The following is a 15,794-nucleotide window of genomic DNA, read 5'->3' on the forward strand; positions in this document are numbered from 1 at the left end:
CAAATACTTAAGAGGTCTTGTTAAAACACAGACTGTGAACAGGTTTTGCAAGCACTTCCATCAGCTTTCTTTATATGCACCCTATTTACTGTCTAAGTAAATCACAAGGATTATGCAAATAACAGTAGTTGGGAATACTGAATAAGTAGCAGTCGTCACTGCTGTGAATTTCTTCTGCCTACACTGAGCGGATGTATAGAGACAGAAAGTACATGTCCTGTATAAGTGTTTTTTAAACAGCAGCCTAGGGGCAGAGTTGGGGTTTTATGGGAAATCTATAAATAGCGCTAAGACAAGTAACCAGAATTCACGAGTGTCATAAAAATGCTACCAAGGTGAGTAAGAATTATGAAACATATTTCTTTTCCCAGATGTTGGATGAAAAAAAAAGAGGTAATAAGCAAATCAGACCACATTTGTGAATGGTTTTTATCAATGCACACACAAAATGTATATATTTGCACAATCAGAAAAATTAACATCTTCAGTCTGAACACTGTTGATGGGGGTGGGGGGGGGGAGGAAGCAGTTTAGGGGGAAAAAGGAGAGAGAGAGAGAGATCTGTTAAGTCAACCGCTGAAAAGGCAAGCAAATAACTAACATTATTGCCTGACAGTTTGATAGGAAAGTACTGAATCTGTATTCGTAATTTCAGTTTCAGGCTGAAATTCAGTGGATTCAGAGGAATGCTATAGAGCCTTAACTTTAAAAATGTTTATAGAACTAAACACACAATGGTCTCCCAAGTCAGTCAAATAAAATATGTGCAAGAGAAAGAGGCCAATCGAGCTCCTTCAAGATTTCAAGAAATTATTTGGTCTTGGTTATATCTTTTGTACGAAATTTTTGTTTTTGTTTTTAATCTTAAACCCTATTCTTCTGGTGAACACTCTTTCATGGCAGTGTCAACTCATCAAATACAGTACTCTGTTGTTTCAAGACAGAAAGAAAAGATTAACATTAAGGCATTACACCGAGCTGCACTGTCTGCTTTTGAGAAATCAGAATCCGCTTAGTTAAACTTGAATACATGGAATGTTGGCACAGGAGCTGCTGCTGGATGCCACTCTCACCGATTCGTGAAATTGTCCTAACATACATACATTCTGAAATGGCTTTTAATTATACAAATTGAAAACTGGATAAAACTTCCAAATAATAAACTAACGGGTAAAATAGGGGTTTGCTTTATTTTTATGTTATGTACAGAATACATGTCTTGTACTATGATGGGGCAGGTCAAATCAACAGCTATAATCTCTAAATTATGCTGCTTTGTTTGCTTTTATTTTTAACCTGCTGGAGATGATGCGTTCCAAACCAAATGGACAGAACAGACTGGATTTCCTAAGTTGGTTGCACACAATTAAAGAGAGTCTTAAAAATCTACAGCCAAGTCAACAGTAGTAATTTGTTGGTCTTAAGCAAAAAAGTTATCTTTTTGAACGAAAACATTCTAACTAAAGTCTTATAGCTTTACGAAGATTAATAGCAGTTAAAGAGTAGAATGAACTGAATAAAGTCTGTTGTAAGTACCAATCTGATGAATCGGCTGAGAATAAATGGAGAGTTTCTCATTCAAAATTACTGTGTTAAATTACTATTGCAGAAATGTTTACTCACTCAAAACATGCAATATCAAACTAATAAGAGAGCTATATTCCTCTATATGTTTGATGACTCCTCTAGACAAAATGTCTACCGATTGGCAAGTTGCTAAACTTGCAAATCTGTTGATAAGCATACATTATTTAAAACTGATAAACAAGTTAATAGTTTCCTTTAGTTTGCAAATCAAATTATGAACTATTTTATAAAGATGTTTGGCTAAGCTGTATACTTTCGCAAATGGGGAGAAAACGCTGTTAAAAGAGTGCACCAGCCAACATAGAAAATCCAATTGTTTCTGCACAAGATTCAGTCCCAAACAATAGCTGAATTATGACTGTTCGTGTAAAGGTCTAGTTTCTTGCTCCTCCTCCTCCTCCTCCTCTTCTTCTTCCTCTTCTTCACAATCCCCTTCATCAGTCTGCTGGTCAAGCTCCTCTTTTGTGATCATTTCAAAATCATTCCCATTGCCGCTACTGTGCTGCGACCGGTCGTCTTCCCGCCTGTCACTGTCCGTATCCGAATTCCGCTCGCCTCCAAAACCTTGCGATCCGAAGCCTCCCTGGGCATCAGCTTTGACATCCTCGTCTTCCATTTTCTCACTATCAGATTTCTCTTCACTGTCAGATTTTGTCTGCTTTTTGGGTTCTAGTCGCTCCTCTTTCTTTGAGTCAGCCTTTGGTCCTTTGTATTCGTGGGTGTAGAGGGGCCGGAAGGAGTCAATGAAGCCGACGTCAGCGGTCAGGTTAGGTAGGAACCAGAAGTGATGTCTTCCTCCGGTTATCAGCCAGATGATAAGGAAGAGGATGCAACGGGCTGCAAGAAGGAAATGCCCAAATAAGTTGCTTTCAGAACACAGCTGCATTTATAGCCGTAGACAGTAAACACCCCAAATGGAAAATAGAAGCAAAATCATTTTAATGTTACAATTCAATCTATTTTTCTATTTCTCCCCTTTATAAACATGGCAAAGCAGTTTACAAAATACACAATATTAAACTGATGGCAGCCCTTAAATACTTTACTTATGTCATCTATAAAGTATCTCATCATCATCCCCCCCTCCCCCCTTCCGGCTCGGTTGTTTTCATTCTTGGATTTGGAGTAAGTGTTTTTCAACAGCAATAGCATTTAGATTTATATACCGCTCCATCTACCTTATATACCACTTATATATGTATACCATTCTCTGAGCGGTTTACAAATGTCAGCATATTGACTTAACAATCTAGGTCCTCATTTTATATGACCTCAGAAGGATGGAAGGCTGAGTCAAGAAGTCAGGATTGAACTCTTGTCAGTCGGCAGTGAGTTGGCTTGCAATACTGCATTCTAACCATGTCTAGGGAGGCTCTCAGTCATTCAGGTCATGGTTGTCCCAAAGGTGCTTTTTCAAAAGGCAACTGGACTTCCTTGTTTTTCTTTGAAGAATTTCGCTTCTCATCTTAGTCTTAGAAGCTTCTTCACTTCTGCATTCTAACCACTGTGCCACTATGGTTCTGTTTTTCAGCTTTCAAGTGCCTATTTCTTTGGGCTAAATAATACCAAACACTGAGAATATTATTTCTGTAGAGGAACTACTGCTGAGAAAATTTGGCTTAGCAACTAGAGAAAAGTTGATTCCAAGTGCCTGAAAATTTAAAGACTTTCAAGGAAGAGAGCTTGTTCAGATCTTACCACGCATATATTTACTACTCACCTTGTCCTATATATACATGTTTCCCATGCAGCCTAAATTTTATTATGAGTAAAAGGGGGTATTTCTATCTGATAAATAATTAACTATGTACTAGACTAGCGATGGTGAACGTGCCCTAAAGGGGAAAGCGTAACATGACAAAACCGCGCTCGACTAAAGCGCGCCTGATTAAACCGCGTCGCTGATGTCATCAACAGGGCAACAACAGCGAGCGTGGAGAAAGAAGGGCACTTTAAATAGCGCTTTGAAAGCAAGCCGATTCAACTTAAGGTAAGGGTTAGGTTTAGGTTTAGGGTTAGCTTTAGGGTTAGGTTAAGGGTTAGGATTAGGTTTAGGGTTAGGTTTAGGGTTAGGTTAAGAGTTAGGTTTAGGGTTCGGTTTAGGATTAGGTTTAGGGGGGTTAGGTTTAGGTGTTAATTTTAGGTTTAGCGTTTACAGCGTGCTTCTGTCTCCGCACTGTTGTCGCCCTGTGATGATGTCAGCTACGCGGTTTCGTCGAGCGCGCTTTAGTCGAACGCGGTTTGTGCTGGAACCAGGGGAAAGCACAGGGGGTCATGCGCAGGCGTACTGCACCCATAATGCAACGCGTGACACCCCCTCAGTGCACATGTGTGCATGAGAGGCACGCCCCCCCCCATTTTTTTGCATGCTTTTTTTGCCCTCCCCAGGCTCCAAAGGCTTTATAGGAGCCTGGGGAGGGCGAAAACAGCCTCTTCCGCCCCTGCCCCAGAAGCCCTCCAGAGGCTTCAGGGACCTTCAGGAGGCTTCCCTGAAGCCTCTGGAGGGCTTAAACCGACACTACAAGCAAACCGGAAGTCCTATAAAGCCTCTGGAGCCTGGGGAGGGGGAAAATGGCTTTAAAAAGGCTGAACACCACCTCATGTGCCCTGACAAATGGCTCCACAGGTGGCACGCGTGCCATAGGTTCACCATCCCGGTACTAGACTGAGACATTATTGTTTAAAAAGCTGTAAGTGTAGATAAAATGGGAATAAAGTAATAAGATTACTTTCAAGAGACATTTTTAAAGCAAGATTTTTTAAAATCTACTCTATAAAATATGGGTCAAAATCCGATCACTGCTTAATTCCTACTGCTTTGGTCTATAATCATATTAAATGTTAAATATGAATGAATAAAAGAACAAAAAAAAGGGGGGGAAATCTCTGTGTTATGGGGAAGTTGATCAAGAGGAACTGATCTCTCAATAGGAGAAGGTTCCCCCCTTGCACATAGGTGCTAGTCATTCCCAACTCTAGGGGGTGCTGCTCATCTCCATTTCAAAGCTGAAGAGCCAGCACTGTCTGAAGACGTCATGTGGCCAGCACGGCTGAATGATGAAGGCACAAGGAACGCTGTTGGCTTCCCACCAAAGGTGGTCCCTATTTTTTCTATTTGCATTTTTACGTGCTTTCGAACTGCTAGGCTGGCAGAAGCTGGGCCAAGTAACGGGAGCTTACACCGTCAAACTGATGACCTTTCTGAGCGACAAGCTCAGCATCTTAGCCACTGAGCCACCATGTCAATAGGAGAAGTAAGGTTTCTGCTTGGGGTTAGTCTGAGTATCTACTGATGTGAAGGGCACGGGGGGGGAGGGACGGGGGGGACGACATTGTCTCTGAATGCCAGGCCTGATACAGAAGGCTACCCAGGAAACATGTGCCAATGGTCTCAATCTCTGTGGTTGAGCCTATGCCAACGTGTTCTTCACAAGAGCTATTACTCAATTTCCCCTCCAACTTCCAAAGCACAGAGAGCCCTCGGCCTATGGTAGTTGTTTAGTGACCATCTGAAGTGCTGAAAAAAGGGACTTAAGACTGATCTTCGCACTTAACGACCGTCACAGCACCCCCCATGACCATGTGACTGTGAATCAGGTGCTTGGCAACTATATTGCATTACGATGGTTACAGATCCCGGGCTCATGTGATTGCCATGTGTGACCTTCCCACTGGCTTCTAGCAAGCAAAGTCAGTGGGGATACTGGCAGGGAAGATTGCAAGTTGCAGTGATATACCGACTGTCTTAACAGATGCAGCATTTAATGATTTTTGTATTAATTCCAATTGTGGTCTTAACTTGAGGACTACTCCTAGGGCTTAAATCTCATCTCGGAGGGAAAGAAGATATTCTAGAGGAATTTGGTACAAAGGGTCAGCAAAAGCAGTTCAGCATGAAGGTAAACATTTGGATCCATCATTTTGTAAGTCTGAACTGAACACTCTTTGCTCTTTGTGCCATGGTGGCACAGTGGTTAGAATGCAGTACTGCAGGCTACTTCGGCTGCCTGCAGTTCGAGTCTCACCGGCTCAAGGTTGAACTCAGCCTTCCATCCTTCCGAGGTGAGTAAAATGAAGACCCAGATGGTTGGGGGCAATATGCTGACTCTGTAAACCACTTAAAGAGGGCTGTAAAGCACTATGAAGCAGTATATTTGTCTGCAATTACTAATGCATAAGTAATTAGAATGATGCGTGATCTCAGAGAAGCACCATGTTTTACTGATTTTTGTTTGTTTTGCTATATTTAAGGCCTACTTTCCATTTAAATTGATCCAAATTGTTTTGAGCTCAAATAAATTCAAGTATCGAAACGAAGCAGGTAATTGCTACAGGACTGTATCGTTACCCCCCCAACCTCATCCCCGGAGGTGGTTGAAATAAAGAGATACTTCAGAATTATGAATAGAGAACAGAGAATATTATAAATGGATTTGCAAGCCACTATCTAGCTCAGAGGTCTTCAAACTTGGCAACTTTAAGACTTGTGGACTTCAACTCCCAGAATTCTCCAGCAAGCTATGCTTTCTGGGAGTTGAAATCCACAAGTCTTAAAGTTGCCATGTTTGGGGGACCCCTGATCTAACCTCTAAGCCATGCCATACCAGACACTTTTTATGCTGTCTCAGTACAGCTAATTGACAACAAGAGAGGAAAAAGGTAAAAAAAATAATATCCTCGGACAGCAGCAAAGCTAATAGAAGAATATTATGCACGATTCCTAAAAAAAATCATGGTTGCAAAAGCAATCAAGTCCTCTCTCGGGATTGGTGCACTTAGTTTATCCCATGAGACAGAAAAAGCAACTGGCATATCCGAATTACTTTATATAGCTCAAAAGCAGCTCATTTGCAGCCAGCTCAATGCTGACATACAGTGGCCATTGAAGAAATATGCAGACCGGGCACTTTTAAGAGGTTGAAAAAGTGATCAAGATGGGCCATGGAAGGAGGAACAAACCAACAACTTACCAACTGCCAGGAGAAGGATGCTTGCCACAAAACAGCCGGCACCTACGCTCAAATAATAAACTCCCACACGCATCTCTGCAGGCCACAGTGGGAACAGAGTGGCAGCTATAACAGCAGTCACTGTTAAAAGATAGATAGTTAGTTATGGATATATAAATATACCGTATTTTTCGGAGTATAAGACGCACCAAGGTTTTGAAGAGGCAAATTTAAAAAAAAAAGTTTTTGCACTCTGCAGACTTCCCGAAAACGGCCTGTTTTTTGCTCATTTCTGCCCTCCCCAGCCCCCAGGAGCACTCTGCAAGGCTCCTAAAAGCTATGCACGGCCATTTCGGGAAGCAAAAAATGTTGTATTCATTGTATAAGACGCACTCAGATTTTCAGCTTCTTTTTTGAGGGGAAAAAGTGAGTCTTATACTCCGAAAAATACAGTATATATACATGAGAATTACTGAGCAATTTAAAATTAGTTTTGGACGTTTGTATATCTATCTGTATATCTATCAAGGATGTTCAGGAACATGCTATTGTAACTGTTTATAACCTGGTCCATCTATTGTGTTATTTGCTTTTATTTGCACAGGAAATGAAATCTTAGGACCGCACAATGGTTTTCAAATAGTCAATGAGGTGTGGTTTTCCTTCCCCCCCCCCATTTCAATGGGATTGGGCCAACAGATCTTTGTGGAAGAATGCTCTCTCAGAACCAACAAGACCACTCTAATGATTAGAAGCAAGAACATCATTTTCGGTCATTTTTCCTGGACCTCAGTTTATTTACTTATGTATTCAAGTACTACAACTGGTATAAAGTTCTGTGAAAAAGAAATCGCCCTTTGTTCTGAATTTTTGCATATGTTCACTTCTGTAGCTGGGTCCTACTGAGAGCGGGGGGGGGGGGGGGAGGGAGATGGATGGATGGATGGATGGATGGAGATAGATAGATAGATAGTCTGACTGAAAAAAGGTATCAACTTTCCTTCATTTATTTCCTCTGTAAAATCAACTGACGAGCAAGTGTGCAAACGTAACCGTCTCCTTAGATTCAGTAACTGGTTGTGTCATCTTTAGTTGCAATAATTACAAACAAACACTTCCAGTAATCGGTGACTCAATTCACCGTGGAGGAATTCTGGCCTGTTCTTCACTGGTGAATTGTTTTAACTCCGTAATGCTGAGGGTTTGTTTGTATGCACTGCTCATTTTGTAACTGGACCAACATTTCTAATTATGGGCCTTTAGAATCTATGTGTGAAAACTTCATTGCAATGAGGGCAGCTTAAGTATCTAACCTTTAAATAGAGGTCTGACTCTGATTGTTTAAAGAGGTACTCACTCAACGGGCCTTAATTATCTCTTTAATTGAAACGATTTTGCCACAGACAGAGTTTACATTTTGGGTAATTTTCTTCACGCAATAAATGAAACCAGTACCACATGTTGGTATTTTATACACTCATTATACCCTCAGGGAACTCTGAAAGTATTCTGTGACAAAGTCACACAAAAATTCAGAAAGTCTGAATGGGGAAAATACTTTTACACATGCTTTTAGAATAGATTGGAACTTGGGGAAAAAATGATCTGGCTCCCCACTAATTTCATTCATATTAATAACATTCACATTCACAGAAATCATATTCCATAAGTATATTGTGGGTGGCATTCATGCAATCATCTCACTTTTCTAAGATTACAGAACGTCTCTGAAAATTGGTATAGAGAGAAAAGGTATCTATTGTCCATATTCCATTTCAATATCAACCTTGTAATTATAGACTATAGGTGTAAGTCTTGAAATGGAACAATTCTCACCCTTGTCTTTAACATGAAGCAATTCTGAAAAGTGGAAAAGTGGTTTGGCAAAGGTGCTATGATAATTTTTCCCCTAAAATAGCAGTGTTAAATGCATATGTTAATTATTATTTATGTAACTAAGCAGCTAGGCTACTTAACAGAATTCCTCACATCTGAAGAAACGGGTGAGAAGAAACCCTTGCAGCATTTAGATAGTTCTAGTTTACTTGTCATCACACTAGAATGCTCTTTTGAAAACGTCATTTGGCACGAACTAAAAATCACAAAACCGGGGCTCCACTATACTGCAATATTCCAACAGCTTCAAAACAATATTTTATATTCTAGTATTTAACTGAGACTCTTAAAAAAGGTTACTACCAACTTGTGCAGGGTTCCCCCCCCCACCTCTCGTTCTTTACCAGTTCTGGGATTCTGAAGCAGGTGGTACAATACAGTTTTGATGAATCAAGTAAACACTTAAAAAATGGCCCTTGGGAAAGACACAGATGTGTTAAGAAACAGACAGCTTGTTTATAAGTTTGGATATTTAACTCATTAGTGCTCCTTCTGACTCACCAAGTATGAGGCCCATTGCAAATGTTTTAAAATGAACAGGGTCATAGATCCATACATATACCTGAAAGGAGAATGTTGGTGCAAAAATTAAACCAGATCTAGAAAGGTAAAGAATATAGCTTATGAGAAAGCTAACTGAATATTATATATCATTTTCTAGCATTAATTTTGATAATTTCTAGCATGGTACAGAAAGACACAAGAAAAATTCTTCTGGACAAGACCAAATTTCAATCTAATCAAGTGCTCTGTTTTCCATAGGAAAATATCATTTCAGTGTCAATCAACATATATGAATTATTTTGGATTGCATAAATCTAACAAGGCTGTAGCAAGCTGTTGGAGATTTTGTTCAAATAGGATAAAATTCAAACTAACTAAATCTGTTAGGTAAACAAGAAAACCTTCTTCCTTCAGATTCATATATAAGAAGATTTGTACCAATCCTGATTTTTCAGGAAAGAGACATTATTATTGATAATACTGAAAACATAAACTAAGGGTGAATTTATAGGAAGTGATCCATATATTTAAAAAGCCAGACTCATAATGCCACTACATAGATGGATATTGTGCACTATTCTACTTGGCCATGCGGAAAACATAATCATGAGGTTCCAGTTTATCTTGGAGCACTTTATAAAGGCAATGAAGGGGAAAGAACCAATAAAGAAGGGGAGAGATAAAAATCTGTAAAACTAGGAATGCCATATCAAACATTTTTTCTCCTTTCACAGTACTGAAAGAGTTAGCCAACGGAGCAGAAATAGATTCAAAGCAAAGAAAAATAAATCAAATCAGAAACAGCATATATTAAAGTGGTATCAGATGTATTCATGAAGAATGTAAATTCATATTAATAACAATAGCAGATTCAGAGACGTTAAACATCTGAATACCAGTTCTAAGAAGTCAAATTGAAAAGCTTCTTTCTCTGGCTCAATTTCCTCAAATCAAGCTCCAAAGCTGGCAACAGCTTTTAGTTAAAACTGGACAGCCACAATTCCTCACATTTATTGTAGCATTACAAAAAATGCATTGAGCAAGAAACAGGGGAAAATACATGCAACAAAGAGTGTACCCCGAATGAAGAAAATGTGATAACCTATCACTATTATAGATCCAGCAACCTGCAAAACATGGAAAAAGAATTCCATAGCTCTCCTCTGCAATTCTGGGACAGATGCTATCTGTGCTTTCAGCATGCACTCAAACACTGCACTGCCTTAAATACTATTTGCTTAATGAATGCAATTCCAGCTGGAGAGAAAATTGTTTTAAGCGAAGAGAAATTTAGCAAAAACTAAAATTGCAACATCTTACTAATTATAAACTTTACAAATATAAAAGTATATTTAGGAGATTACATGACAATTGGGAATATCAGATTACTGTTCTAACACCATTATCTACCAAAGACTGTATTATCAATGACTACAGTACCAGTATTATTTCTGAAATAATATTGTAATGGATTCTTCATATACACCCATTTCCTGCAGTTAGCATTACTCCTAGAAATATTACATAGCACATGCTTTATTTATTTGACTTATACCATTGGATCTAAGACAGATTCTTACACAATTACACAATTAGTATGCAATAAAATATGCACATTTTAAAGGCTCAATAAAATAAACATAAAACACATAAACACATTATAAACATAAAACACTTAAACAATCTATATCTATCACTTACATGTATGGTTAAATACATATCCCAAGGGTTATGTGTTGAAACACGGGGATATATACAAAGGTTGAAAAATCAGTCATAATTGAATTCTTTTTAATTTTCATAATATTATACTTTCATTGTTTATTTTTATTGTTTTATTCCTTTGCTATTGTTATCTTTACATTTTCCCCCTTTTATTGTTGTAAGCCACCCAGAGGGGCCCCTTGGTGTGATGGGCAGCAAATATATTTAATTAATAAATAACAAATAAGTTGAGTTGAGTAGAATGCATGATTATTTCAGTTTTGCACACAATACAGGATTAGGATTATTAATAAATATTTACTGAAAAAAATAATTTTAGTTTTTTTTAAAAAAACGAGATGCCTATAGGCATTCTGGGAAGCACATGACAGGTTATTAGTGAGCATATTCAATTTTGTTATCATGAAAATGTAAACATTTGGCTTTAAAACTTGTCTAATGAACATGTTAAACTTATGGTAGATGTAATATAATTTTAAGAATCTGACAAAATTATTCCTGAAAATACAACTCTTTATATCCACTGAACTGTATCTAGGTTTTTTTTAACTGACATAGAATCCATATTTATATTTATGGACAGTCTGATATAATAGTATCTTGTGCAGTGACATGTAGGGTCTTGCAACAGATAAAGGGTCAACAGCAACATTGGTAATCTAGCTCAACACCTGTAGCAAATAATTGCCTGCTGCTTTTATATTATTATCTATTATATTTTTATACAGTGTTGTTTATTGTCTAGCTGTGTTACCATTCATAGGCTAATGTAAGACTGTTGGCCTGAATAAAGAATTTATTTATTCACATAGAACCATGCCTTCCAGTTTCACCTGTTACTTATTAATCTGATACTAGCACATCAAGAAGAATCCAATTATACTAGAGAATACACCATATTTTATATATAGATTTTGAACACCAATCCCTAACTCTTAGGGCGACACTTTTCATCTAGATTACAACCTTGGAATTTCCAGAAGTTTTCTCACTACATTGGGTTTTTTTTTTTTTTGAGATCAGCTGATGATTAATTAATTGCCAACAAACATTACAGTTTCAGAAGAGATATCATACCTCATTTCCATCCAGAAAGACTTGATCTTCATGAGGCTCAAGTTTAAATTTTCTCTTTGTCTCTTTCTTCTTAGGTGTCCCAGGGGTCTCATCCTAACAATATATAATGGGAACATGAAGAATGAAATAGAATTCATACGTGTATTTCTAGTAATTATTCAAATTATTTTAGAGATATAAAAAGCCCTTTTTCATTTCTGTTAATTTCTATTATTTATTTATCTGAAATACCTAACTTCAGGAGAAAAATGGGATTCTTTCTGCTATGATATCTTTAAAGTTAGACACCTTTAAATTCATAATTTCCCATTTCATTTGCTCTATACAGATCAAGGAACGTAATCTTAGTTAAAAATAAATATTAGATATTTGCTATGCAATCAGATACCCACTGCTTGTTCTGCCCACTGAGTCTCTTTTTTTCCTTAGAACACAAAGTTACACAGTATGGTGAACTCTTGTTAATTGACTATCTTTATTAAACCATGAATCAAACTGCATTCTTTTGAAACAACAAACTGACTATGCTCACTGGAGCAAAATTTGAAACAGCTCAAATGTTTTGATCTGATCTGAAAACAAAGCTTTCAAAGCATTCATTCTGTATGTCATGCTTTTGATAATCAAAATGGATGTTTTCTAAGACTGGAATGCTTGAAACATTATCACTCAAAACTGCCCAGTTTTCTTCCAAGATCATGCTATAATTTTGTTTCAAACGGAGAACACTCAAAATGGCTGTTTCAAACCCATTTTGCTTAAATCTACTATGAAATCTCTCACTACTATGTATTACCAACCACCTTTAAAAAATGGATAACTAGCACTACTGATGAGGATCACTTAAAGCAGAGATGGAGAAACTTGGTCAACAAGATGCCTTGAATTTATTGTTATTTTTGAAGATACGTTATCAGTGATTCGAGTTTAAGTACTGTAACAAGCAGGTTGAGTCAAGATTAAAACAATGTTGCCTGCGTAGATTATCTTTTAATGAAATTTAGGAAATTTCAACTAATGCAAGATTCTGCTGTGAATACACAGGTAGGGCAGTTGACGTTTCATTACACTACACCAATTTTTCATAGTTGTACTTGGTTAACAAGTAGATATGAAATGTACCATCACAGAATATACCACCTCAGAATGGCCTGTCTAAATGCTCCTAAAATAGATCATCCCAATATAATCAGAGATGGTCTAATGAGTGATCATAAAATTCCATAAAATAAAATTTTGCACATCTCCGTAAATTAATCCCTTTTTTTTCCCAGGGTCACGTTTGCCATGATGTTGCAATTGTTTCGAGCTCCAAATAGTGCTTTCAAAAAATATATTACTACATGTACTTGAAAAGAATGGTACACATAAGTTCTGTGGACTTATTATAAGCAGTAAACAAAAAACAGGCTGGGAAATCTAAGTGCAAAGATCCATATTGAGTCCTGGTTTAATTTTTATGTGCTTTAAAATTAAGGTTCCATCTTAACTAAATAAATTTCTTCTAGTACAGCTTGATCTCAGCTGAGCGCGAGGAACTGCACTCACCTTCTTGCTTTCTTCTTTTTCACCATCCTTCTTCTTTTCTTTTTCTTTTTTAGCCTTTTCTTCTTTCCCATTATCTTTTTTGCTCTTCTTCTCCTCTTCCTTTCCACTCTCAGTCTTTCCTTTCTCTTTCTCTTTTTCCTTTTCTTTCTTTATGTCGGGTTTCATTTTCATCACTTTTAGTGCTCGGTGAAAGAACTGCTTCTTTAGGAGTCTTGAAAGAGAATTAAAAAGGGTTTTATTTGACAGATAATATACAGTGGAATTATACGGGACTGTAGCTTTTGAAATACAGCTCTGACCAAGAAAACTGCTGATTTTAATTACTATTTCTCTTGACAGATTCTCTACAATCTAGCAAACCATACATAGATATCCTTAAAAATCATTAAAAGAAAATATTTGGAAAAGATTTTGAGCTCGGCTCCATATAGAACTATTTTATAAATCATCTTAGAAATGTGATTAAGAAAAGATCTAAAAATGTATCTATCTTTCTATAGACATATATTTACAACATTCACATTTCCAACTGGTTACTTTTTTACAATAAATATGTATGTGTATAAAGGGACGCGGTGGCTCAGTGGCTAAGATGCTGAGCTTGTCGATCAGAAAGATCGGCAGTTTGGCAGTTCGAATCCCTAGTGCCGCATAATAGAGTGAGCTCCCGTTACTTGTCCCAGCTTCTGCCAACCTAGCAGTTCGAAAGCATGTAAAAAATGCAAGTAGAAAAATAGGGATAAACTTTGGTGGGAAGGTTAACAGCATTCTGTGCACTTCAGCTTTTACTCATGCCGGCCACATGACCAAGGAGATGTCTTCGGACAGCGCTGGCTCTTCGGCTTTGAAACGGAGATGAGCACCGCTCCCTAGAGTCGGGAACGACTAGCACGCATGGGAACCTTTACCTTTATGTATGTGTATTATTAATTACATGTATAGGGTCATCCACATTAAAAATCATTTTACAATGGTCCTATTTTGACAATCTACCCTACCTAATCCAAGAGCAAAGGAATTCCTCATACAATGTGATGATAAAAACCAGTTTCTTCAACATTGTCCTTTATGAACAGTTCCTTTTATTTCTACAAAGCATAAACATTTAAGTAACGGTTTACTGAACACCTTTTCTTCAACTAGTATAATCTCTGAAAACTCTGCCTTTGGGGTGCAGTTATCAAATTAAGAGTATCATGCATTATTTCTACAACCATAATCATTGTCCTAACTTAACTGAGCATAGTATAATTAAAAATAGATTTCAATTAGTCTGTTTTAACACACTCTGGATTAAATTCAAACACGCCTGCCCAAAGGTGCTATTGAAGGAACAAAGTTTTATAAACCCAACTTTTCTCTTTGGAGTACTCCCCAAAGCTGTCCTGGAGGGTCAAGGGGAAACTGAAAATGAAGACTGGGAGCTGCAGCAAAAGAGAAAGCAATGGAAGTCACCCGTTTCATCTCATCCGGCGCAAACCAGCACACACACTTTGCTGAAGGATCTTTTGTGTGCTGTTATCTAGATGTATTTTCTTTCATTCAATTGTGTCCAATTCTCAACAATTGCTTGGACATTGCCCTGCAATGTAACTGCTTTCAAGGTAAGGTATTTGCCATTGCCATCTTTCTAGAGTTGAAGAAATTACCTGCCCAATGTCACCTAGCAGCCTTTGTGTAAAGTGGGACTAGAACTCATAATTTCCTGATTTCTGGCTTATGCCTTAACACTAACTAGCTCTCACTATAGTTATATTTATACACATATATTTAACAACATTCACAACGTTTGCAATAACTTTCAAATACCAGGATACTTACCTGTTACAATAATCCACTACCGACTCTCGATTTGTAAACAGAGCTTCTTCTCCTTTCTTGGCTTTTGCCCACTTGGAATCCAAAAGGCAATCCACAGCTTTGGAAGCTAATTGAGAAAGACAGAAAACTTTCAAAAGAGCGCTGAGCATAAAAATGTGGTTGACCTTTAAGGTTATTTGATCCCAGTGCATGAGTTGGGCCAGCACTGAGAGGCTTTCACTTAGAAACTGCTAGATTGGGCTAGTGACACTACGGAGAATAACTAGCATTTGCCACATTTTGTCTTGAACCAAAAATTAGAGATATCAAAAATATGTAAAAACTTGGCTGGCATGTGTCATGGTCCCGTCCCCGTCCCCCCGTCTCCCAATATCAGAAAAGAATCATCCACGCAAATTAAAAAGGGGTAATAAATGAAATATTTTTTAAAAAATACAGGGGAAATGATGTCTGTTAAAGCAGAATATCTATTAAATGGAAGAGATTTTTTTGTATTTGTCAAATACAAATTTTGACAAATCATTAACTAAAATATTTAATACCTTTTAGGAATGACCACAAAAACAGAAATGCTCTGTGGATAGAGGCTATTATGTTCAAAGTCCAAACAATTTAACATAGTTCCATTATCAAGCTTTTGCTATGGCAAAACTGAAATTTGTTGTTATTGCCTATAGTGTCAGCATG

General features: G+C 37.6%; 1 protein-coding gene across 1 annotated transcript in view; it reads right to left on the minus strand.

Annotated features, from left to right (window-relative positions):
* Nucleotides 1-415: 415 nt before the first annotated feature.
* The window catches only part of SEC62 (SEC62 preprotein translocation factor), a 29,627-nt gene continuing 14,248 nt past the window's right edge, over nucleotides 416-15,794 (minus strand). Inside the window, exons 3-8 of the mRNA XM_014056799.2 lie at nucleotides 15,108-15,213; nucleotides 13,287-13,497; nucleotides 11,739-11,831; nucleotides 8,934-8,994; nucleotides 6,558-6,677; nucleotides 416-2,424 (exon numbers count right to left, since the gene is read on the minus strand). Coding sequence (XP_013912274.2) covers nucleotides 1,940-2,424; nucleotides 6,558-6,677; nucleotides 8,934-8,994; nucleotides 11,739-11,831; nucleotides 13,287-13,497; nucleotides 15,108-15,213 — 1,076 coding nt within the window. The 3' untranslated portion in view covers nucleotides 416-1,939. The remainder of the gene's footprint in view (nucleotides 2,425-6,557; nucleotides 6,678-8,933; nucleotides 8,995-11,738; nucleotides 11,832-13,286; nucleotides 13,498-15,107; nucleotides 15,214-15,794) is intronic.

This window comes from Thamnophis sirtalis, unplaced genomic scaffold (assembly GCF_051295495.1).
Source record: "Thamnophis sirtalis isolate CommonGarterSnake01/CBP01778 unplaced genomic scaffold, rThaSir2_p1.2 scaffold_11, whole genome shotgun sequence".
Lineage (NCBI taxonomy): Eukaryota > Metazoa > Chordata > Lepidosauria > Squamata > Natricidae > Thamnophis > Thamnophis sirtalis.